At 41.1% G+C, this 20679-nt stretch overlaps 1 protein-coding gene across 1 annotated transcript in view; it reads left to right on the plus strand.

Annotated features, from left to right (window-relative positions):
• PLXNB2 (plexin B2) overlaps positions 1–20679 on the plus strand; it is a 78166-nt gene that overhangs the window by 20248 nt on the left and 37239 nt on the right. The window contains exons 10-14 of the mRNA XM_010184063.1: positions 1432–1524; positions 2685–2766; positions 7082–7254; positions 9495–9643; positions 12699–12807. Of these exons, the coding sequence (XP_010182365.1) occupies positions 1432–1524; positions 2685–2766; positions 7082–7254; positions 9495–9643; positions 12699–12807 (606 nt within the window). The remainder of the gene's footprint in view (positions 1–1431; positions 1525–2684; positions 2767–7081; positions 7255–9494; positions 9644–12698; positions 12808–20679) is intronic.

A 20679-nucleotide genomic window follows, 5' to 3' on the forward strand; every position in this document is an offset into this window, starting at 1 on the left:
CTCAGAAAAAGATGTTTGTAAGGTGCTTTAAAACTTGGAGTATGAAGACATCTTCTGTAAGGCAGAATGGGCTGTAAAACCTTCAGAAGAGGCTTTTCAGAGCTCAGTCTGTACCTTATTTTCTATATGCAGCTTCTGAGGAGGAAGAAGTAAAAGGTCTATTCCCTTCTGTAACATAAACCTCCCAGAGACTGGAGTCGGGCCCTTATGTGGTTGAAGTGTGTTCTGTGTGCTCCTTCTCAGCCCCAACCCTTGGTGGGCTGTTGTGTCCACTACCCAACCTCTTACAGTGAAGATGCAATAGAAAAGGTTTCCACTACCCTAATTAGATAAACTTTATCTAATCGCCTGTGAGTTACTGGTGATTCCAGCATTGAAGTAGCAGCTACAAATAAGTAGGATAAGATACTCGAGCCTTAGATGACAGCAGGGGACAACTTACTTACTCTCAGAGCAGGGAAGAGGAATCAAGGAACCGTTATTTTTTTGCCATGTATTCCAAGACTCCAGCAGTTCTGGACAAAAGCAGGGACAAGTTCTTTATAGCCACAGAAGGCATCAAAGCAAAGTTCTCATAAAGTTCAACAAGGGCTCATGTTAAGGTCCTGTACCTGGGTTGGGGCAATCCCTAATATCAATACAGACTGGGGTAATGAATAGATTGAGAGTAGCCCTGTGGAGAAGGGCTTGGGGATACTGGTGGATGAAAAATTAAATATGAGCCAGCAATGTGTGCTTGCAGCCCAGAAAACCAATGGTATCCTGGGCTGCATAAAAAAGAAGCATGGCCTGCAGGTCAAGGGAGGTGATTATCTTCCTCCACTCCGCTCTCGTGAGAGCCCAGCTGAAGTACTGCATCCAGCTCTGGGGTCCCCAGAGAGAGTGAAGAAGGTGTTTGAGAAGCAGGAATACCCTTAAGCTGGTGCTACCATCAAAGGCTGTCCCATGAAAACACAGCTGGAGTCACAGTGAGGGAGGAGAAACAAAGCCAGCAAGGTCTGAGAGATAGTCATTCCGGTTTCCAATGTAATAATTCTGCATTTCTGTTCTGCCCAGCATCTCTACAGAGAAAACCTTAAAGGGCAGAACTCACACAGCTTTGTTAATAGCACATCTGATGTGTGAAGCCATCCAGTATTCACATCTCTTGGCTTTTTCTTATTGCTGGCTGAAACAGTGCTAGATATGTTCTTGCTTTATTTGTACTTCTTAGTGCTTCCACCTTTTAACAAGCATTGGAGGGGTGCAGCAATGTAGCAGATTGTGGTGGCTCAGTGTTTCATAGTTTTGTTTTCAGAAGATTACTTTAACCAGTTAGCCTTCTCCATTTGGTTTTACTGCTTCCGGTGCTGGACAGTATATTACCTGGTGATATTTTATTACGCTTGGGGATGCTATACGTATTCTAAACTGAACTTTTCTCTTCCACAGGGTAAAAAAGTTGTGGTTGGAAACAACCAATTTGAATTTGAAGCTCCTGTTGATGAATCAGATGAAGGAAAATTTTCATTCATGAGTAAAGAGGTAAATGTAAAAGTATTATTCACCTACCAAACATATTCATTTCTTACAGATCTGTTGGTGTCCACATGTGTCCAGAAATATACAGGCAATATTGGTTTCCCTCAGAGAATAAAGTCACCTCTGATGGAGATTCTTCTTTGCCAGTAGCAGTCAAAGGCAGCAGCCTTGGCTCAGAGCTCCTGGGGTCTCCCCTTGATTTCTCAGTGTACACAATCCATGGATTCATTGAACTGTCCCTGAAAGAATTTGAGATCATTACTCTTTTTTTCTTCACTTTTTATGCAATCTGGTGAAATCATTCAGTTTAAAAGATGAGCTCTGCCTCTCCATACTCCAATTCATTATCTTTCCCATTTTACATCTGTGAAAATGGGAATGGTAACAGGATGTTGTTGTTTGACTACTTATTAGCTATGCTTCTTTCACTCTGGTTTAGTTTACAGAGAAAGGAAAGAATATTCAAAAAAATTAGTCTATTTGCCAAGCTCAAAGTTGGACTCACAAATGCTATGCTGACTTTAACCTTTACATCTTATAAGCTTACTTAGAGTAGTTTTGAGAACTAGTTGGCATTTATGCAGCATTTGAGCCTAGCACAAAGCATTTGCTTTATAAAGCCATTGCATTTTCTTTGCTCTTTTTCTTTCCCACTGGTTGTTATTGCTGCTGTCTTTCAACCTGAGCAGAAGCTCATGTCTTGGAGCACGTGAACCTTGTGCTTTGGCAATAACGAGGGGGTTGCACTGCAAAAGATGCAAGAGATTTCCCCTCCATGTGGTGCGAGTCTGCCGTGCCCACAGAAGTAATGGGGCCAGATGGTGTGGGAAGGGAGAACTCAGCAGGATCAGGAGCTATACTTACTGAATCTGAACAGTGCCTTTGCTGCTTAGATACTTATAACCAAATGTAAATTAAATTAATGAAAAGTGGATATTCAGATATTGCTGTCCCTTGGTACTTGAAAATTCTGATTGTGAAGGATTAGGTTCATTAAAACATTTTTCTCTAAATGTATTTGTCCAAGATGAAAAAAAAGACCATAAGGTTTGTGATAGTTTCTAAAACCTTCACAGCCCTGATTACTGAGAATCATAGAAAAAGCATGAAATTAACCTTGCCAAATGAAGGTATAAATATCTCTATTGTGTCACCTTTTCCAGTTCTTCTATAGCGCAAATGAGACCCTACAACTTAACTTATCTATAAGAATAGATAAGGTCAAGATTGACAGCAAACTGATGGGTAAGTATGAAATACAGTATTAAAGGGAGGTTAATTACAGTAACAGAAATCCGTTTCTTCATAATTTGGGTCATGTAAATAAGAATGTTACCTTTGTAGGTTTTGCTAGTTTGGGTGAAACAATTCAGTCTGACAGATCAAAAGTTACTAATTCTAGACTCATTAATTAAATATTAGTGTTGTATATATTAAAGGTTGTTTTGAATATGCTACCATTATTTTCAAGTTTGCTTTTGCTCTGAAGGGCAGTCCTAATAGCAAAACTTCACAATTCAAACATACATAAATAGGTTGATTTTTTTTTTCAGTGGCCATTTCCCTTCCCCAATGAACTTTCCCCCTCCAATAGCAAAAAGGGGATCCCGCTCGTATGGACTTCACCTGAAATCTCCACTTTCTGCTGTGTCTCAGCTCAAACAGGTTCTGCAGTCTTTGCATCTGCTGGTGATCAGAAATACACAGAAACATTCATTGTGCTTTCAGCTCATTACTTTATCTGTTTCTTTCTATGGCAACAAATTGTATGTTAAGTGTTTTATAGCACGAAGAGCTGGTCTCTGATATAAATTCCTTTTATGAATATAAATTTCTTTCTTTATTTCATCCTACAATGGTGAAACAATTGTGTCTGTGAGCCTAGTCCTGAGCTGAGGTGGGGAAACTCCATCAAAATCAGTGGAGCAGTATCTGGGGGCTGGGACATACCTTACACTCCTTTGGCATGTTTAAGTTTAAGACATGATCTTGCAAAAACTGCGAGGCAACACATTTGTTATTTGTGTGATGAGACGATGTTGGGAAAACTAATACTGCCCTCAAGTAATTTCCCCTGCAGATTAAATCTTCAGACCATATTATTCCATCTGTACAGTATTTAAATTTATTCCCTTTCTTAGTGGCAGCATAGAAGTATGTTTTTAGAAGATTTTCCCTATGGCTGTGTGTGCAGTGTTGAAAGCACTTAAAAGAAGACCTGGCATGAATGTTACATGGAGGTCGTATTACAGTCTCACACTGTCTTGATTTCCATTCCAAAGGCTGTGGTGTTTAAAACTGCAGAATTTTGACCAAATATTCCCAACATCTTTTTTCTCAGTCTAAAGAAAAAAAAAAGAAAAAAAAATTATTAGGTAAGTTATTAAAGAAACGTTATCATTCAAATTGAAATATAGAACCCTTGCAGGAGGGGAATTGAAAAAAATTATCAACAAATGTCTCTATTATAAAAAATATTTTTTTTTAAAATCCAAATTCTCTCCTGCTTTTAAATTTCCATGCCATGTGAAATCCGGAGCGTAATGTTTTTTATGCATCTTGAAAAGAATTGGCTTTGGCTATATGGTGGCTGCTGAGAAGCACCTTTGAACCTGCCAGTGAAAGAACCCTTTCTTTGTATAACACTTAGTGAATACTAAGTTACGATAGCGTTTTTACATCTCAAGCCATCAGGGGTTCTGAACAGTATGAAATCCAATATATCCCTTTTATCCTTTGTCCTTTTTATCAATGATTTCACAGCTGGTATCTCAAGGTGATGGATAGGAGTCTGAATCTAATGAGTGTCTTGCTGCTGGTACATTTAATGAGCTGATCAGTGAACAGGGGGAGTGTTTAATGCTTTAAGGCCATAGCTTTCTCCATTGGATTTACGCAACTGGATGTGAGGGACATCAAGGCGTCGCAGCGCTGACATTGTTTACAGAGGGATGGGATGAAAATCGCTGTCCAGCTGATGAAGGGTCACAAAGTAATTCAGTGAGAGCATTCTTCCGCTGTACCAGGTGGCCATGTGGCCGTGTGGGTGGGTAAAACAGGGCTTAGGGAGGCAAGGTTAAGATTTTCTTCACAATATCACCTGCTCAAGTCCCTGTGCAGTAGCGGCCTTTCAGAGTGCTGCATTAAGAAAGCAATCTGGTTCCTGCAAAAGCAATTCACAGCAGAGATGTGAGGAAGCTTTTCCATACCACTGCCCACACCATCTCTTCTGCTTACAAAAACAAACAGCAATGTACCGGGACTGTCAGTCTGGTGCATTTTCCCAGCACCACATTCACATCATATTCGCTGCATACGCAGTGAATAGTTAACACGCAAACTATTGTAAACTTTCCTTGGGCTGTGTTTGTTGCTCAGTGTCTTCTGTATTGATGTGCTCAGTATATGAAGCAAATGATGCTGCTCCTTCTTTGTCCTCATTGACTCCTTGAGGATTCAAGATCGAGGTGGAATCAAATGGATGCACTTTCTCTTTGATTCATTGCTATAAATGCCAAAGTCCCTCGGCTTTGCATACACCTCCAACGATGTCTCAACTGAGTTTGTGCTGGTAAAGCTACCTGAAATCAAGTGGATATGCTGATTGGATGTAGGAAGGGTTAAAACCAGGCTTCCTCATTGTATTAACTCTTCAATGCAAGGGAAAGAATGAAAATATATTATTCTATTAAAGACTAGCTGTGAAACTGAATGCTAAGGTTTTTAAATATGCAGCATTTAGAGGAAAACTGCCCTCATGAAGTTATATGCTCTCATGCAAGTGGCAGAGAGACTGTAGCCAAGTTTTGGGCTTCTGTAATATTGTTCATGCCAGGCAGGGGAACAAGGGCACTGTTGAAAAAGAATGGAAAACCAGCGTTCTTATTTTACATTTTGACATGGCAGCCTCTTGGAATTAGATTTAAAGAGCTAGTGCTGTTGCTATTGTCTAGGAAGGTGTCACGTGCATTGAAATGTTAGTGACTGGAGGGTGGTTTTGCTGGTGTCCTTTCTAGGCTCCCACTCTTCTGAGAGTAAAATCTTTATTTAAATAGACATTTTTGATGGCCTTTACCATATGGTAAATCTCTGAGGGATTTATCCTAGTCTCTCTTGCCCACATCTGATCACTTCTGTTTACTTCAGTTTGTTTCCTGCATCTTTAAGGATTAAACTCCTTTGAAAAAAAAACAGTGTCACTTAGGGAACCATTTCTTGTGACTTAATGAGCACATGAAACAGCTCATCGCTACTGGACAGGGGAGGGTGTTGAGTCTCTGTCTCATACTCCCCACTCCCATCTGTGACAACATTTAACTCTTGAAAGAGCACAGGAGGAAACCTCAGTAGCTTTCTGCTGTTCTGATCAGTTAAGTTGATTTACAGGAAGAATCAACAAGTGCCAGAGCCTCGGTTGGCAGAGGGTGAGGCTGTGTGGCCAGAAAAAAAGAGCAGCCAAAGAGTAGAGCGAAGCAGGGATGAAGGGAGGGAGCAAGAAGTTTCCTCTCTACAATAACCAGTTCACCTTCCCAGGGAAGCACAGCACTCACACACTGAGTAATCTGTGCAACTTGCGTGCTTTCCCTAGAGAAATATGTGGCATCTTTTCAATCTGTTTTCTTCTGGGCTAGCTCTCAAGTACATGTCCAAATGTTTTCTTGCAAGCCCAGGCTTTCCGTATGGTGCTGAACTACCCAGCTATGTCTCAAGGCTTTGCATCTATTTGGGAAAATTAATTTTGTTCAGTGACTGTACATCGTGCTAGAGATTGATGGGGTCCAAAACAAGCTTAGTGTCCGGGACAACTGGTGCGTGCTTCATCAGTAAGAAAGGCACGACTAGTCAGACCTGATTTCTTGGTTCAGAAAAACTAGAATTAAACCCCAGTACAGAAGGAATAAGGCGTACATCAGGATGGCAGCTCAAGACAAAATGGAAAACAAAAGCAACAAAATAGAGAAGAATGGAGGTATTAACTTGAACAAAGGATAACACTTCATTAAGTGTTAACTTTCTATTCGGTTCAGACTTTAATGATGATTTTGGAAAGGCCCAAATGTCCTGGAAACAGCCAACAAAGGCAGCTCTCTTCCTTTAAATGCGCCACTGGCAGAGGTCCCATGCCAGCTGATGTCTGTCCCTACCGACACCCATGCAGAGTTTATGCTCTTCCACGTCTGACTCCTGGTACGCCAGGAGGGACCTGTTTGAAGTAGGCTTTGAAGAGCTGCATAGGTAGGTTCATTGAGGACAGTCAAAGAAAAGACTTTGTACTTACACATTTTGACAATGCCTGAGTGACAAAAATGTGTACGGGTTCTCCTTGATAATTTATTCGTACTCTGCTCATGAATAGATTTTGGCGTTTTCCTTACAGGGGAAAATACAGTTTTTTCTCAGCATTATTCAGAGGATACGTACAGAGTGTGTATATTCTTCACACGACTCAACTCAGCAACAGGCAGGCTTTGTATGTAGGATTAGTTTTCCTTCCTATAACGCATTGAATGTCATTAAAACAGAGGAAGATGTCTAAGTGCATTTACCGTTCATATTTCAGTGACTCTCTACAACTGCTCTTATGGACGAAGTGACTGCAGCCTATGCCTTGCAGCCCATCCTGACTATAAGTGTGTCTGGTGCGAAGAAGATGGCAAGCCCAGCAAGTGCGTTTATGAAAAACTCTGTCACGCTCCTCCCACCGACACATGTCCTCATCCAGAAATTACTCGTGTAAGATTGCTTTTTTTTCTCCCTACCAGTGTATTATTTTTCAGGAGAAAGCATCCAAGCAAGCTCGTACTGAAAGGCAGGTTTTTTTCCTAGGGTGTTAAGTAAGCCTCTGAAATAGCTGCAAGGAAATAATGCCAGTAGTGATGTGTGCGAGAGATTTGGAAAGACTCAAAATAAGAGACTGAATGGAGTCTTTGAGACTCCTTGTTTTTCAAGCTTTGTCTTCACTGTGCCAGAAGCCAGGCTAGCAGTGTACGCTTTAATGTGGCACTTGATTCTTGGGATTTAGCATGGATTTTTTTTCTCTCCTGAAGTCTTTTCTACCTGAAATAAGTCTGTAAGAGAGTTTCACTGCTCCTGGAACTGCAAGCACTTAGCAGGCTCATTAACAGGCTTCAGACTAAATTTTAAATAGTATTTAAAGAAGGAGCAAGCTTTTTCTGCATCACAATGTGTTTTCCAGGTGTCAGTGATATTTCCTAGTCCACAACAGAGTCAAACCCAAGGCTGTAGAAGTTGAGTGTAAGAAGTCAGGGAGGCCAAATGTGCAGCCCTGGCTTACTCTGCGGTTGGAGCATTCACCCAGAGTGAGGGAAGAGCATTTACACCTTGATGGACCAGTAGCCAAAGCAAGAAGTGATAAATCCTTGTCCTTTTCGGCAACAAGCCAGATTTTGTTTTTCTGGGCATGATTTTTGAGAAACGAGCAATAGGTACTTCCACTGGGCAAGTCTAAATTGCTGCAACACTGGTATCAGTGCTGTGAAACTCAGGCTCAGCGTTTGATGAGAATATATCCCAAGATATCACAAAATGCGGTAACTGTGTGACAGAGGTTGAGAGGCATAACAGGAATGTTTCGCTCAGTAAAAACCGTTTAATTCTGAAACCTGTGGCTCAAGCTGGCAGAGACCTGAGTCTCCTGAGGCTGTGCATTAGAGGTGGGATGCAGGCAGACCAGCAGCACGCTGGGTGAGATTGGCCATGATGGTGTATAAAAGAAGAAATGACGGATAAAAGTCAAAGTCTGCCAAGGAAGGCAAATACTCTGAAATCTCAATAGAAAGTGCAGAGAAGAATACTTGTGTGATAGCTGTGCCCGGATAAAGGTTATTTGAGTGGGAAGGAAAAGGAAAATTAAGAAAAATGTTTTCGCACGAGATACTATCTGTACATGATTGTGGATTAAATACTAAGTACCAAAATACTAATTTTTTCCAAAGCTTTTGTTAGCTTCAGATTTGAACAAAATATTTGGAAACATCTACACAGGCAGTTTATTTATGGGTTGAGCGCAAATGGATGGCCAGCAAGCAGAAGTTTTAGGAAGCTGAACCAGTGGGAAAACAGAGCAAGTGATTCTGGAGCTGGGCTGGGCAGCAGCAGCGGTGGCCATGCCTCTGTGCTCAGACAGGTCTAAAAAACTCTGATTTTAGTGGAACAGGCATTAAAGTCCAGACTTTCAAAAGCTGTATTTGTTTTTGTAATTACTGCATTTGGGACTGTGCAGCCTCCCTCTTCTTGATGGTAAACTTGTAGCCCTCCAAAATTGAATACCTGAAAAAGTCTCGTTGGAGGTTCTCCAAAGACTACATACTAAAGCAGGTTAGTCTCCCATCAGATATTCAGAATTCAAGTGCCTGTTTGGGCCATATTTCAGCCTGAGAAGTCCACTGCAACTGCAGGATTTTCTCAGTCTTCATTTTAATTGCAAATTGTTTCATTATCATCAGTCCATGTACTGCAGCATCTTACCATTCGATGTGATAAGGCAGATCAGGGGACTAGAGGAACTTCCAAAGACACTGTGGGGCAGCACTATGTGTTGAGTAGGTGCACTGTTCTGATGGGAACCTGAAGCGAGAAAATCATGGCAAAAATTGCTGGAAAAGCTCTGTGGAATGATTGTGAGAGGACCCAAATCCATTTGCTTTTCAAAATCACAGTGCTTTAGTGGAGGAAGCAAAATTAAAACAGAGTAAACACGAGGCAAGGGTTCTGTACATAACAGTCTGCCAGGAGACAAAATCTTCAGCTGACGAATGCTGGTTCTGAGCTAGCAAATGGTTAATTAACATTAAAAAGTTACATAGCATGGTTTTGTGGGGGTCCTACAAGTAACATCATTTGCATTTCAAGTATGGGTAAGTCCAAGTAGCTGTAAGTAACATGGAAGAGCAACACGATCACTGCAGTATTTAATTTTGCTCTTTTTTTCACTTTCCTTCATGCAAACACAGATTGAGCCAAAAACTGGACCACTAAGTGGTGGAATTCTCTTGACCATAATGGGATCTAATTTGGGAATAAAAGCAGAAGATGTAAAAAATATAACAGTGGCAGACAAGGAATGTCTTTTCAAAGAGAAATTCTACTCCGTTTCCACAAGGTAATTGCTGGATATTTTTCACAAGACTTTAGAAGAAAAAAAGGAACTTCTGTGCACTTTCAGGAGAATTTGGTCTTCCTGTGGTTATAAAAGATTATCAATGGAAGAAAGAACTAGTGCCATATGCCTGCAATTTTTCATAGTAACATGCCTGAGTATTTAAAATTGTTACAGATTCTAATACAGCAACAAATTTGCAATAGCGTACTACCATCCTGTTTCTGATTGATTAATTTTTTCCTTATTTGTTTGAAAAGCTTTCATAAACTATTACTGCAAATATCTTAAGGCTATTTATTTGTTTTTAAATTAAAGGCATCTTAGGTGTGCATCTAGTAATTAAAATATTTGCTGAATCTGAACCACAGTACAGCCAAGCATACAAGATCTATGGGAAAGTAGGTAAAGCAAGAGGAAGCTTAAATCTTTTTGTTTTAGTCCAGCCACAAAGTTTCTTTCCTGGGGGCAGGGAGGGAGCCCAAAGTTTTGGTTTAGTTTTAGATGACTAAGTTTCATTGCAGAGACAAGAAGTCCATGGATGTTGAATTGCCTAAGCAGGTTGGTAGATGTTTTGCAGATTACATGTCGCACTCTTAAGCAGTGCCAAAAATCTAAACAAAGTGCCCAATTTCTTCTAGGTATCTAGGTGCTTACTACAGACTATATCAAGCATTTGATTTCAAGAGTGAAATACCCTTTTGATATTAGCTGATAAAAAGCATAGCATGAAGGTGCAGTGGTAATATTAAGAGTAATGACACATTTTAAGCAGTGTGATTTTTCTTTCATTCACTTTTGGTATTTAAAGCTGCAATTGAAACCTTGGCTTGCTTTCCTCTCTGTTAATTTAAAGTGTAATACAGTAGCTTTTTGCTATTTCTGTGCCGTGTTTTGAAAGGGATTTTAAAGATACCTAAGTGAGTTTTTTTAGGTTTTGAAAAATGTTTAGCTTTAGTCAGTTTGTGGATCAGGCATTTAGAAGCTTCCCAGGCCCCTAGGACTTAAGAATGTATATACGTATACATATATATATATACACATACATATATATATACACATAGCTATATATCTCTTCCTGCTTCGTAAATCCATTGCCAGCACTCATGCATTTACATGTGCATCACCATCCACAAAATTCCCAACTCTTTTTACAGTCATCTTTTGCTATTCCCTATTTTCAGTGTTTGCAAAAGCTGCACTGAATTGCGGCATAGCCTTACAAGAATTTCCGCAGCCTCTTGGCTTTTTCTAAAGCTTTTTGATATTTTTAAATACATGGAAAGGAGCCAGAACTGAGATGACTGGTTCCTTGTATCATAGCAACATTACTGGTTTTCTAAGCTCTGCCAGTGTGGCAATGGGTGAGAACAAATGCAACTAGCATAATGTCATTTATCAACAAATTAGGGGGTTTTGAAGGATGTTCTCCATTAGGGAAGCCTTGAAAAAGAAGTTATTCAAAATCTCCAAATATGTATCTCACATTTTCTGTCTTTATCTTCTTCCATTCTTTTGTTTTATTATTGCTTTCTTTTATTTCATTTAATAATAATAAAAAGTGCCTATTCTTGCTCCCCTATCCTTCTGCAGTAAAAAGCCAGTCATTTTTAGGAGACAGTTGCTCCCATGGGCAAGAGAGCGGCAAGATTTAAGGCACTTAAGGCTGCTCTCTGGCTCTGCGGTGATTTAATTGTTGGCCTTCGAAAAGTCATGTTCTCATTCTTTGTAATTTTCTACTTCTAACATGGAGAAGGAAGGCAATGCCAGTGCTGTGGAGGGGAGGGAACTTTTCTCAATTAAAATCCCTGCTAACCACACTCCAGCGTTTCCCCCACACACACCCCGGCCCCGACCCCCGACTGCTTTTCCTAGCTTGACATATGGTAGAAATTCCTCCAAAGGCAGCGTTTCCTGTTTCTGCCTGACAAGAAGATACAACTTCCAAGAATACAGTAGAGAGATGATGAGGAACAGACCGAAGCAGCCATACACATGCCAGAACATCCAAGAATTTGGAGTATTTTGTCCATTTGCCAGTACCCAGGCAGAAAAGTCTGGAGTGATCTGCAGAGGGACTTGACAAGCCTTTTATTACAAGTCCCCATTTAAGTACAGTAAACCCAGTAATTTAGGGTTGTTGATTTTGGGTTGTTGGTTTTGGGTTTGTTTTTTTTTTTGTTTGGTTGGTTTCTTTTTAAGCAGTCATGCACAGCTTAAGAAAGAATAGCAATAATCCCGGAGGGACAGAGCGAGGGAAATGAGCGGCGATCCTCAGGGTGTGTACTATATAAGACTGTCTGCCTGCGCAGGCTGCAAACATTGTATACCTCCTTATCTAACTCTATTTTCAGCTCTCCTTTAAGCATTTGTCCCAGTTTTCAAGTGTGTCGAATCTTTGTTACATTTCTGTGCTTATATTCTGTGGATCACCTGTCTGAAATAATTTAAACGTCCTAGCTATCGCTCAGCAGCAGTTTTAGTTAAGGCAGTGTTTTCTCGGCCAGTGCTCCTTGACCTCTGATTTTGTGTGGGTTATCTGAGGGGCTTATTTTCAGAGAACAGTAATTCTAAAGGGATTTTGATTGTAGGTGTGAAAATACAGTAGTTTAAAGCTGAAAGATAGCAGGATGCAAAACAAAAGTATCAGCAGCGAAAACACACCAGGTTATAAAATAGTCTGATTCTTACATTAGCGGAGGGTTTCTTTGGTTTTTTTAACATGACACGGTCCAGTGAAAATCTTGGGTAGAGTTGGTGAGGTTCATCCTTGACCTCTGGTCTGAATTTGAGTCTTCTGTAGAAGGCAGCTCTACTAATGGACTGCTAAAGTAGCTGCTGTGCACAATGCTCAGGTTTCAGTTTTACCTACCTTTAGATAGAAGATTAAACTATTCTTGAGCAGTTTTGCTGGGACTCTGAGGCAGTGTTCAAGTACCTTGTGTAGGATAAAGCAGAGTTAGTGCTTTTGCTGGCAGTGTGTGTGGTAGCTCACATACATTGCATTGAGATTGCAGCTGTTATTTCTGACAGATAAACTTGCATTCTTTCTTGCTAGGATTGTATGTCAGGTTGGACCAATGAATGAACCAAAACAAGGTCAAATTGAAGTTAACATCAATGGAAAACTGGGTAAATCACCAAGTGAAGTGCTATTTACATACCAGGTACGTGCATTTTTTTCAGAGACCTGTTTTATACCTTGTGCATGACTTAAGTGAGAAGTTTACCTGTTAAGCACAGAGTTGCTTGTGTTTGCCTTAAAACTTTGTTTCATAGCGCTGTCATTCAGGTACGTTAGAAAACACTTAATTCGAGCATTTCTTCATACAAAGGCTGTACCAAAAATCTATTCTGATCAGTAGATCAGAGTTTCAAAATAGGATGATGTTGTTTGCAATTCAACTTAAAAAGATGTGGTAGAAAAGAAAGTGTAATATGGTTATTTGGTAGTGACATAATACCTAAGTGACACTATTGAATATAAAAAAATCAGTACTGCAGAAAATTAGGTATAGATGCACAGTTGGTGCGCTATTTTAATCACAGTGTTTAGTCTAGCCAATGTACTTAATTACAATAATGGATGCAGAGCAGCTGAAACATAAGTAATGAAGGTACATTAATTTTTTTTATTATTTATTTCATTCAAAAATATGGCATACAGAGCCACAGACAGCGTGATGTGGGTTCATGTTACATGTGCTTTGTTTTCAATGTCAGTATGAAAGAGAATTTTGTTTGTCTTAATTGCTTTACCCTAAATGTGGCCCTGGGTTATAGCTGGTCTACCCTGTGATTTAAGCAGCAAGTAGCTTTATCTGTATCTATGAGGTCTTCAAAATTTATTAGAGCCTGTGATAGTTGAGAGGTTTAAATAATCTCTCTTCTCATATTGATACTTAAAAATACACCTATAAACTGTAAATCTGTAAAACATAAAGGGTGGGTTAGACTTTTATCTTCTCCTTTATTTAAACTTCTGTCTCATTAATTGTTGATATCCTGTGAGAAGGAAAGAAAAGGAGTCAGCAGTAAGTGGAGGAATAAGTCAAGAATTCTCTGGAGACATTCAAAACCCGCCTGGACGCCTTCCTGTGCAACCTCATCTAGGTGTTCCTGCTCCGGCAGGGGGATTGGACTAGATGATCTTTTGAGGTCCCTTCCAATCCCTAACGTTCTGTGATTCTGTGAATTAATTTCAAGAAGAGGCTATTCTTGTTTTCACAAAACAGGCTAGAAGTGTTTTTTCCATAATTTCCAAGTAAATACCTCCTTTCCCTGCTGATATCTCTGCAAAAAAAACCAAACCCTTTTTAACTGAAAATGTCCTCTGTTCTTTTGTGGAAATGTAGGTTATGAGTCTTTCTTTGTCAATCTCATTCATCTTAACTGGAGAACAACAGCATAATCTCCCATGTTTATGTTTGAGGTCTCTAGGACAGAGGCTATGACAGTATACCCTACATGAGATGAGATTTTGACATGAGCCTGTTGTGTTGGGTACATTTTACATCAGTCCTCCTATGCTTCTCCTGTGCAAAGATCCTCCCATGGTTTGCATGAAAACCACATGAAGAAGTGGTGATGAAATGTAATCTGAAGCCCACATGTAGGCTTCAAAGCCTGTCTGTGAACTTGTTCTGCTGTGATCCCTGCTCAGCCCATCTGGGAGGCAAGATAAGCAGCCACCACTTTTGGCTACTTAAGGAAAAGATTCTTGATCACCCATCAGTGAGGTGCTAAGGGAAGCTGCTATGCACAGGTGTCATCCAGGTGGACATTTTCCTGCAAGTCCGAGACTCCTCCTATGCCAATCTCTGCCTGCATTGAGATTACTGAAATAGCAGCTACCTAAGCTATAAAGAGCATTTTTATTTACCGCAAAAATCTTTCCATGAGAACTCTATTTACAAAATGCAAAGCAATGGCAAGTAATACAGCTCATGCCTTAAAACTGGTGAAATTGGTTTCTAGTTTCATTTCTCTTTGTTCCATGAGCAAATGAAGCCAACTATGGAGTGCAGTAGGATTAAAGCAGTGCAGGGATGTGGCATTCGCAGGCACCTCTACAAGTGTGACCCAGGCATTTTTCACATGAGAACAGACAGTCAGAGCAGACAATCACGTCAGTTCATGTTGTCTTAAAAGCTGCAATCTTGGTTCATTGCTGTTTTCAGGCAGTTTGGTGACTTCTTTCAGCAGGCATGTGAAATCTGTGCTTTGTTTAAAACCTCTTCTATTCAGTATATACAAAGAAAAGAAAATGTTCTTCTTTCCAAGAGCCTTCCTAAAATAAATTGTCTATTATGTATTTCCCCCTTTCTTCGCACATTGTCTGGCTACCTTCCTGCTGGTAATTATCACTTTCTACTGTGTGCTCTGATCACCTGAAGCTCAATAACTTCAGCTTTAGCACTGACCGCTGTCACTGCTGGGTATGGCAGCACAGGGCAGAAGCTCACAAGCAGCACACAAGGTGACCGCAGATGTGCAGCCCGGTGTGTCTGTGTGCACCAGAGATGTCACCATGGTCCCCACAGTCTCAGCCTCGTACATGTGATTGGCGTCTACCACCAAACGTACATAGGGCAGTTATCAAGTAGATTGGATATAAGGAATAGTTTTTTTATGAGGAGGGTGGTGAGACACTGGAACAGGTTGCCAAGAGAAGTTGTGGATGCCCCATTATTAGAAGTGTTCAAGGTCAGGTTGGTTGGGGCTTTGTGCAACCTGATCTAGTGGAAGGGAGGTTGAAGTAGATGATCTTTGAAGGTCCCTTCCAACACAAACCATTCTGTGATTCTATAGGTACTGCTACATTTGGCTCTTCTCGATACCCAGTCAGAACGAGATGTGTTTTTAAAGCTGGATTGATGAGGATCAATAGCCATCACAACTTGGGGCTCAGACTCGTGTTTCTGCCCTGTCTGCTAGCACACCACATTTCAGTTTACAATTATTTCTGAACTAAAATGCCCTGGTCTGAAAGAATCCATGCTGTGTAGTAAACACCTCATCTGTATTTGCAGCTTAACAGGGGAAGAAAGCTCTATTTCTCCCTACCCGTCACAATTTCTCTATCCAACCTGAGTGCTGTTCAGGTCCAGCCATTCCAGTGAAGTTAAATTCTGGTGACCCAGTCCTCCTCTGCTGACATTTCTGCTGTTTCACCATAAGCAGGATCAGGCAATAACCGTTCTCCTGCTTAGTGGAATAGGAATGAAGTGGTGCTAAATTTTAATATCCAGCTCTGTGGTACATCTGGAGCTCTGACAGCTTGGCTGGTCTCTAAGCAGGTGGAGCAGTAACATGGCTAAAGGCCAGTCCTGCTTTTTTGTTTGTTGCTAACTTTATCTGATTTGCTTGTTACTATGGCAGTGAGAAGCAATATCAAAGGAAGAAGTTAAGCTTTTCCTAGGTATATGGCCCAGATTTACTGACCCCATACAAGCATGATTCCTCTCTCAGAATACCTCATCTTCAGATTCAAGCCACCAGAATGAGAGTTTGCAGCTGGTTCTGGGATCTCCAGCATCTGTTTGCAAGAGCAATTCTGTGAGTTATAGGCTGTGCAGGTTTAAAAGACTATATAGTTTCAGAGAGCTCAAATAAATGTAAGATGGTGAAATCAGAGGCAGAACTTTGCAAAAAATGTAATGCATTTCTTATGTGCTGAAGGTAGTTTAGGGACTGGCTTGGAAATAATGACTTCTAGTAAATCAGGAAGTCTATTTACCTAAACAATATGAGATGAATAACCAAAAAGAGGAAGAAGGGGGGATAAATAGAGTCTGATCTGAAAACAAACATGAACATGACTATTCAGCATACTGGAAGTTTGAATGTGAATCTGATCAGCACAGTTACATTTAACAAGGTGTTCCCTTCCACCTTAATCCGCCCCCAGTTTGGCAGTTTCCTCATACCCCCATCCATCCTCTGCTTTCCTTCTTGATGTCTGAAGCAATTGCTCTGGGAGCTCTCACCACTGCTGCGCCATTAGTGCCACAAGGCTTTTTGTGAAGGGTTTTAGCTTACTTCTTGTTTTTTCTCCCTGAGTCTTTACCTCAACACATGCATTTACACTGTATTGGGGGTCTGGGGAGGGGGAGGGCTGGAGCGGGTATTACATGAGTGTTGCCATTACGATTGATGCTGATAAACCACACATCCGCAGCAGTCTGGAGTTGCTTCCAGAGGATTTTATTTTATTCCTGAGTCTTGGAGCACATCTTGTTTGTGTGGAGAACTCCTGGCTAGCTGAGAGTTTTAGTGAAGTTGGCCCTTCCTCTTGTGGATATTATTAGACTTAATTCTCTGTCATCCGAGCTATGCACTTAAATACGTGTCCCACCATCCAGTGCTCATGGTTCTGCATGAAAGCTGCCAGTGGCTGTATGATAATGCAGACTTTCCAGTTGTGCATGCTTCCATTTCTCTATCAAACCTGTCAGCAAGACTCTGTGGTCTTTCCAGAAAATCATGTGGTGTCTGCCTCACGATAAAAAGATGCTGCCTGCAGTCCAAAAAAGTAGTTGTTTAAAATAGCAACCCTTTGCATAAGCATCCCATCCGCAGCAGACAGCACAAAGTGTGCATTGCCAGGTAAATACTCTGCCTGGACACCTGGAAGCATTTGACCAGCTCACATGGTGTGAGGTTTGGACGGAGCAGCCCCAGAAAGGCAGGACTCAGCTCACTTCTCTGCTGTTGCAGAAATAACACAGGAACTGAGGCCTGGCTTGTGCCATGGGTGCTGTGCCGAGGCGAGCTGGTGGGTCAGGTCAGCCACTGTGGTGAACACCAGGCTGCCAAGAGTGCACAGTGGAAATTCGCTGGTTGAGTATCCTGTGAGTAGGTGGCTTGTCTGAAGAAACAAGAAGCAGGCTCCCACGAGTCTGAAGAAAAAAGGGAAGTGGAGGGGGAAAGAGCAGTTCCTAATGACTTACATGCCCTGTTCAGAAGCTTAATTTAGCTTCTGCGGTTACCTTTATAGCCCATGAAATGACATTTTGACCTCCAAGAAGGTGGCTGATGTCTACAGCACTTCATGGGCTATGCCTTTAATCCCTTTAATTTTTGTGTGCATTATACGCAAGGGTTGGCAGAATAATTTGGCTTTCAGTGTGGGACGGATAATTTTGGTAACAAATTAGTTGTTTTACAGACCTGTTTCAAGAGCCAGAACTTATTGCAGCTGGGACCAAGGTGAAGAAAGGGCAAGTTTACCTGTGGAGGAAAGGGTGGATGAGATAAATGCAGAGCAGTAATGCTCTCTGTACATTTGTGAAAATCTCCACATGTGTGTGCACTGCCATCAGGTCCCTGATACAGCATTCCTGCGTGGAAGCACAGGAGCCCGTTCCTACTTGTGAAGATGTGCTTTTGCATCAAAAGCAAACCCCCAACCAGAGGTCACTGCCTACAGGAGCTGGCAGAAGGAAGCTTAGGTGGCTTTGCCATTTGCTGCCCATCACGTCCATTTGAATACATCCATCTGTTGCTGGCTTCCCCTTGTGCTGCAGCTGGCATCTCTCACGACATCACAGGGATATGCTCTGCCACCATCCTCTTTTCCCTCCCTGGTTATCTCTCTGCTTGTGGTCTGGCACAGTTGCATTTTCTCCAGTATCCCCCTCTGAAGCACAGACTTCATGCCAAGGTTTCTTTGCATCTCCGCTAGGCTCCTCTCCTCTGTTGCCTTCCAACTGTTCCTGTATTTCTGGCCCCTCTTGTGATCCCCCAGTAGCCTCCTTGGTGGCTGGTTGTTTCTCTCTTTGATTTTCTGCATTACTGCATTAGTGAAGTATAAAGGGTAACCTCTTTGTCAAGGGACATACTTTTATCTTGGTGGTGTATTTATTGGGCTAGAAACTGCCTGCTACAGATGAATATTATAGTAGATAGTATCCCTATTTACAGAGTCATGCCCAGGAATGTAAAAAGTTGAAGATGTGCTTGGTGACGGACAAGTGGAGAAGTAGAGAAATGGGAAAAGATGACAAGCAGAACCTGATGATGCTCCACAGCAGTGCGCTCCTCTTGGTCTTGAACACTGTGCAAGGGACCAGAAGTGAGTTGCTTGGACATGACAGTGTAAATCAGGAAAGCTGTAAAGCAAACAAACCAAGTGAAAAAGAGTATGGAATCAGCCTGGCAGATCAGAGCCCAAATGTCAGTGAAAAAGCGCCTGGGGAATGGTTCTCTTTTGCACCTGCATATCTTTAATGGGAAAATTGCAAAGAAGCTGGATAAAAAAGAAAAGAATAGAAGTAACCCCACTGTTATCCTGGTAAAAGCTGTGCTTTGGTTTGACATCAGCAGAACTACAGAGATCTAAAATGCTGGGAGCTCTCTGAAAGCATTTTCAGCCTGTAAAAGGTATCTTCTACTAAAATTGTAATCAGAAACCTGAAGAAATAAGAGATCACCTTCCTAACTGTGCAAAAAGACTAACTGCAAGTCATAAAATATTAAAGATTTAAAAGTTCATTCTAGATTAATAAACAGGATGAAAAATGTAAGAGATGAAATGCAAATGCTCAGAGGGTCCTGCAGTAGCTGTGTAAGAGCAGCAGTCATGTTCATTACTAATAAGTAAGTTCACGTCTAAATGTGATTATAAGTGGAACAGACATAGAGATAATCTACCCTCTAGCACACAGAAAGCATGAAACTACAAGGAAAAATATATCAGCATTTCTGTGAACAGATTTGCAAGTAGGAGGCAAAAGATACAACAAAGCAAGCAAAGGAAAGATTTCTGCCTGCGATGGAGAAAACAGGACATTGGATAATGGCCTGAGTGTGAAGTCATATACATACTTGGGCCATTGGAAGCTGGTTTGCCAGTGTTTTTATTTTTTTCTGGTACCTCTGTGCTTTTGCACAGAGCGCCTCAGAGGACAGACTGTTGCAAGACCATGACATTAGTGTGAGGTGAAACCAAAAAATACAGTTTGTGAAGCTCAGGTTAGTCCCTGATACAAAGATAAGGCAGTGGCACACAGGAATGCGAATGCCACATAAGGGAGTTCATTGGTATTACAAAAACAATGAATGAATTTGCTACCAAACAAAGTAGCACCATTTGAACATGAGATACCATAAGCAATGTACAAGGACTTAGAAATTGTCATTGTCTCTCCTCTTCAAGTTGGAGCAAATAAGTCCTGCTTTCAGGTAAGCCATATCAACGGGACGGGCACCGGCCACTGCTATAAAACAGAAGAGTTAACCTAGTTGTAGCATTATTATCCTTCCAGCAAAGTTGCTTAATGGTTATCAAAGCACTGGGAAAACTGTTATCAGTTCAGGAGTACCAACCCAGCAGTCTAGTACAACATGGAAAAGCTGGGTTGCAGGTGAACTTTGAGACCTCTAGCTCAACGTTATTACACCTAAATAGGATTTAAGGAAGGTTTATGTGTAAGATACTTTAAATGGTCACATTTCCCATGACTGACAAGCTACAATCTGCTCAGACCTACAAGCATGAAATCTTGTTGAGAACAAATTATTTTTTCAGGATAGACTAGGCAGGAGGGAGCAAGCTACACTTGTGGGCAGGTTGGACTTGATGATTGTTTTAGGTCCCTTCCAACTAAACTGTTCTATTCTGTTTTAAATAACATAGCTGTGGTTGTGCATATGTTTTACCAAAACTGTCAATCCAATTCCTACAAACATGGGTCATGATCGTGAGGGCGTAAGACAGTGGGGAGTCCCGGTGGTGGGAAGTCCCTCTGCTGGGAGATGCCTTACCAGACGTGTCAAGACACAGGCCACTGAACAACTGACGGATGTTGGAATGGCTTTTTTAAACAACATTATCAAAACCTCATGTAACGAGTTAACTCATTGTTGGAGAAAATATTTGTCCTGAAACATTCGACTGCCTGGAAGACACGAACAATATTTGCCCAGTGACTAAAGGAGAAGTATGGAGCACTGAAACCTGAAAGAACATTCCCCCATTTCAAGCAAAATAAAAAAAAGACTGAAATATGTTGGCCAAAAAGTAATTGCGGGGGGGG

Source organism: Mesitornis unicolor, unplaced genomic scaffold (genome assembly GCF_000695765.1).
Source record: "Mesitornis unicolor isolate BGI_N332 unplaced genomic scaffold, ASM69576v1 scaffold3475, whole genome shotgun sequence".
Classification (NCBI taxonomy): domain Eukaryota; kingdom Metazoa; phylum Chordata; class Aves; order Mesitornithiformes; family Mesitornithidae; genus Mesitornis; species Mesitornis unicolor.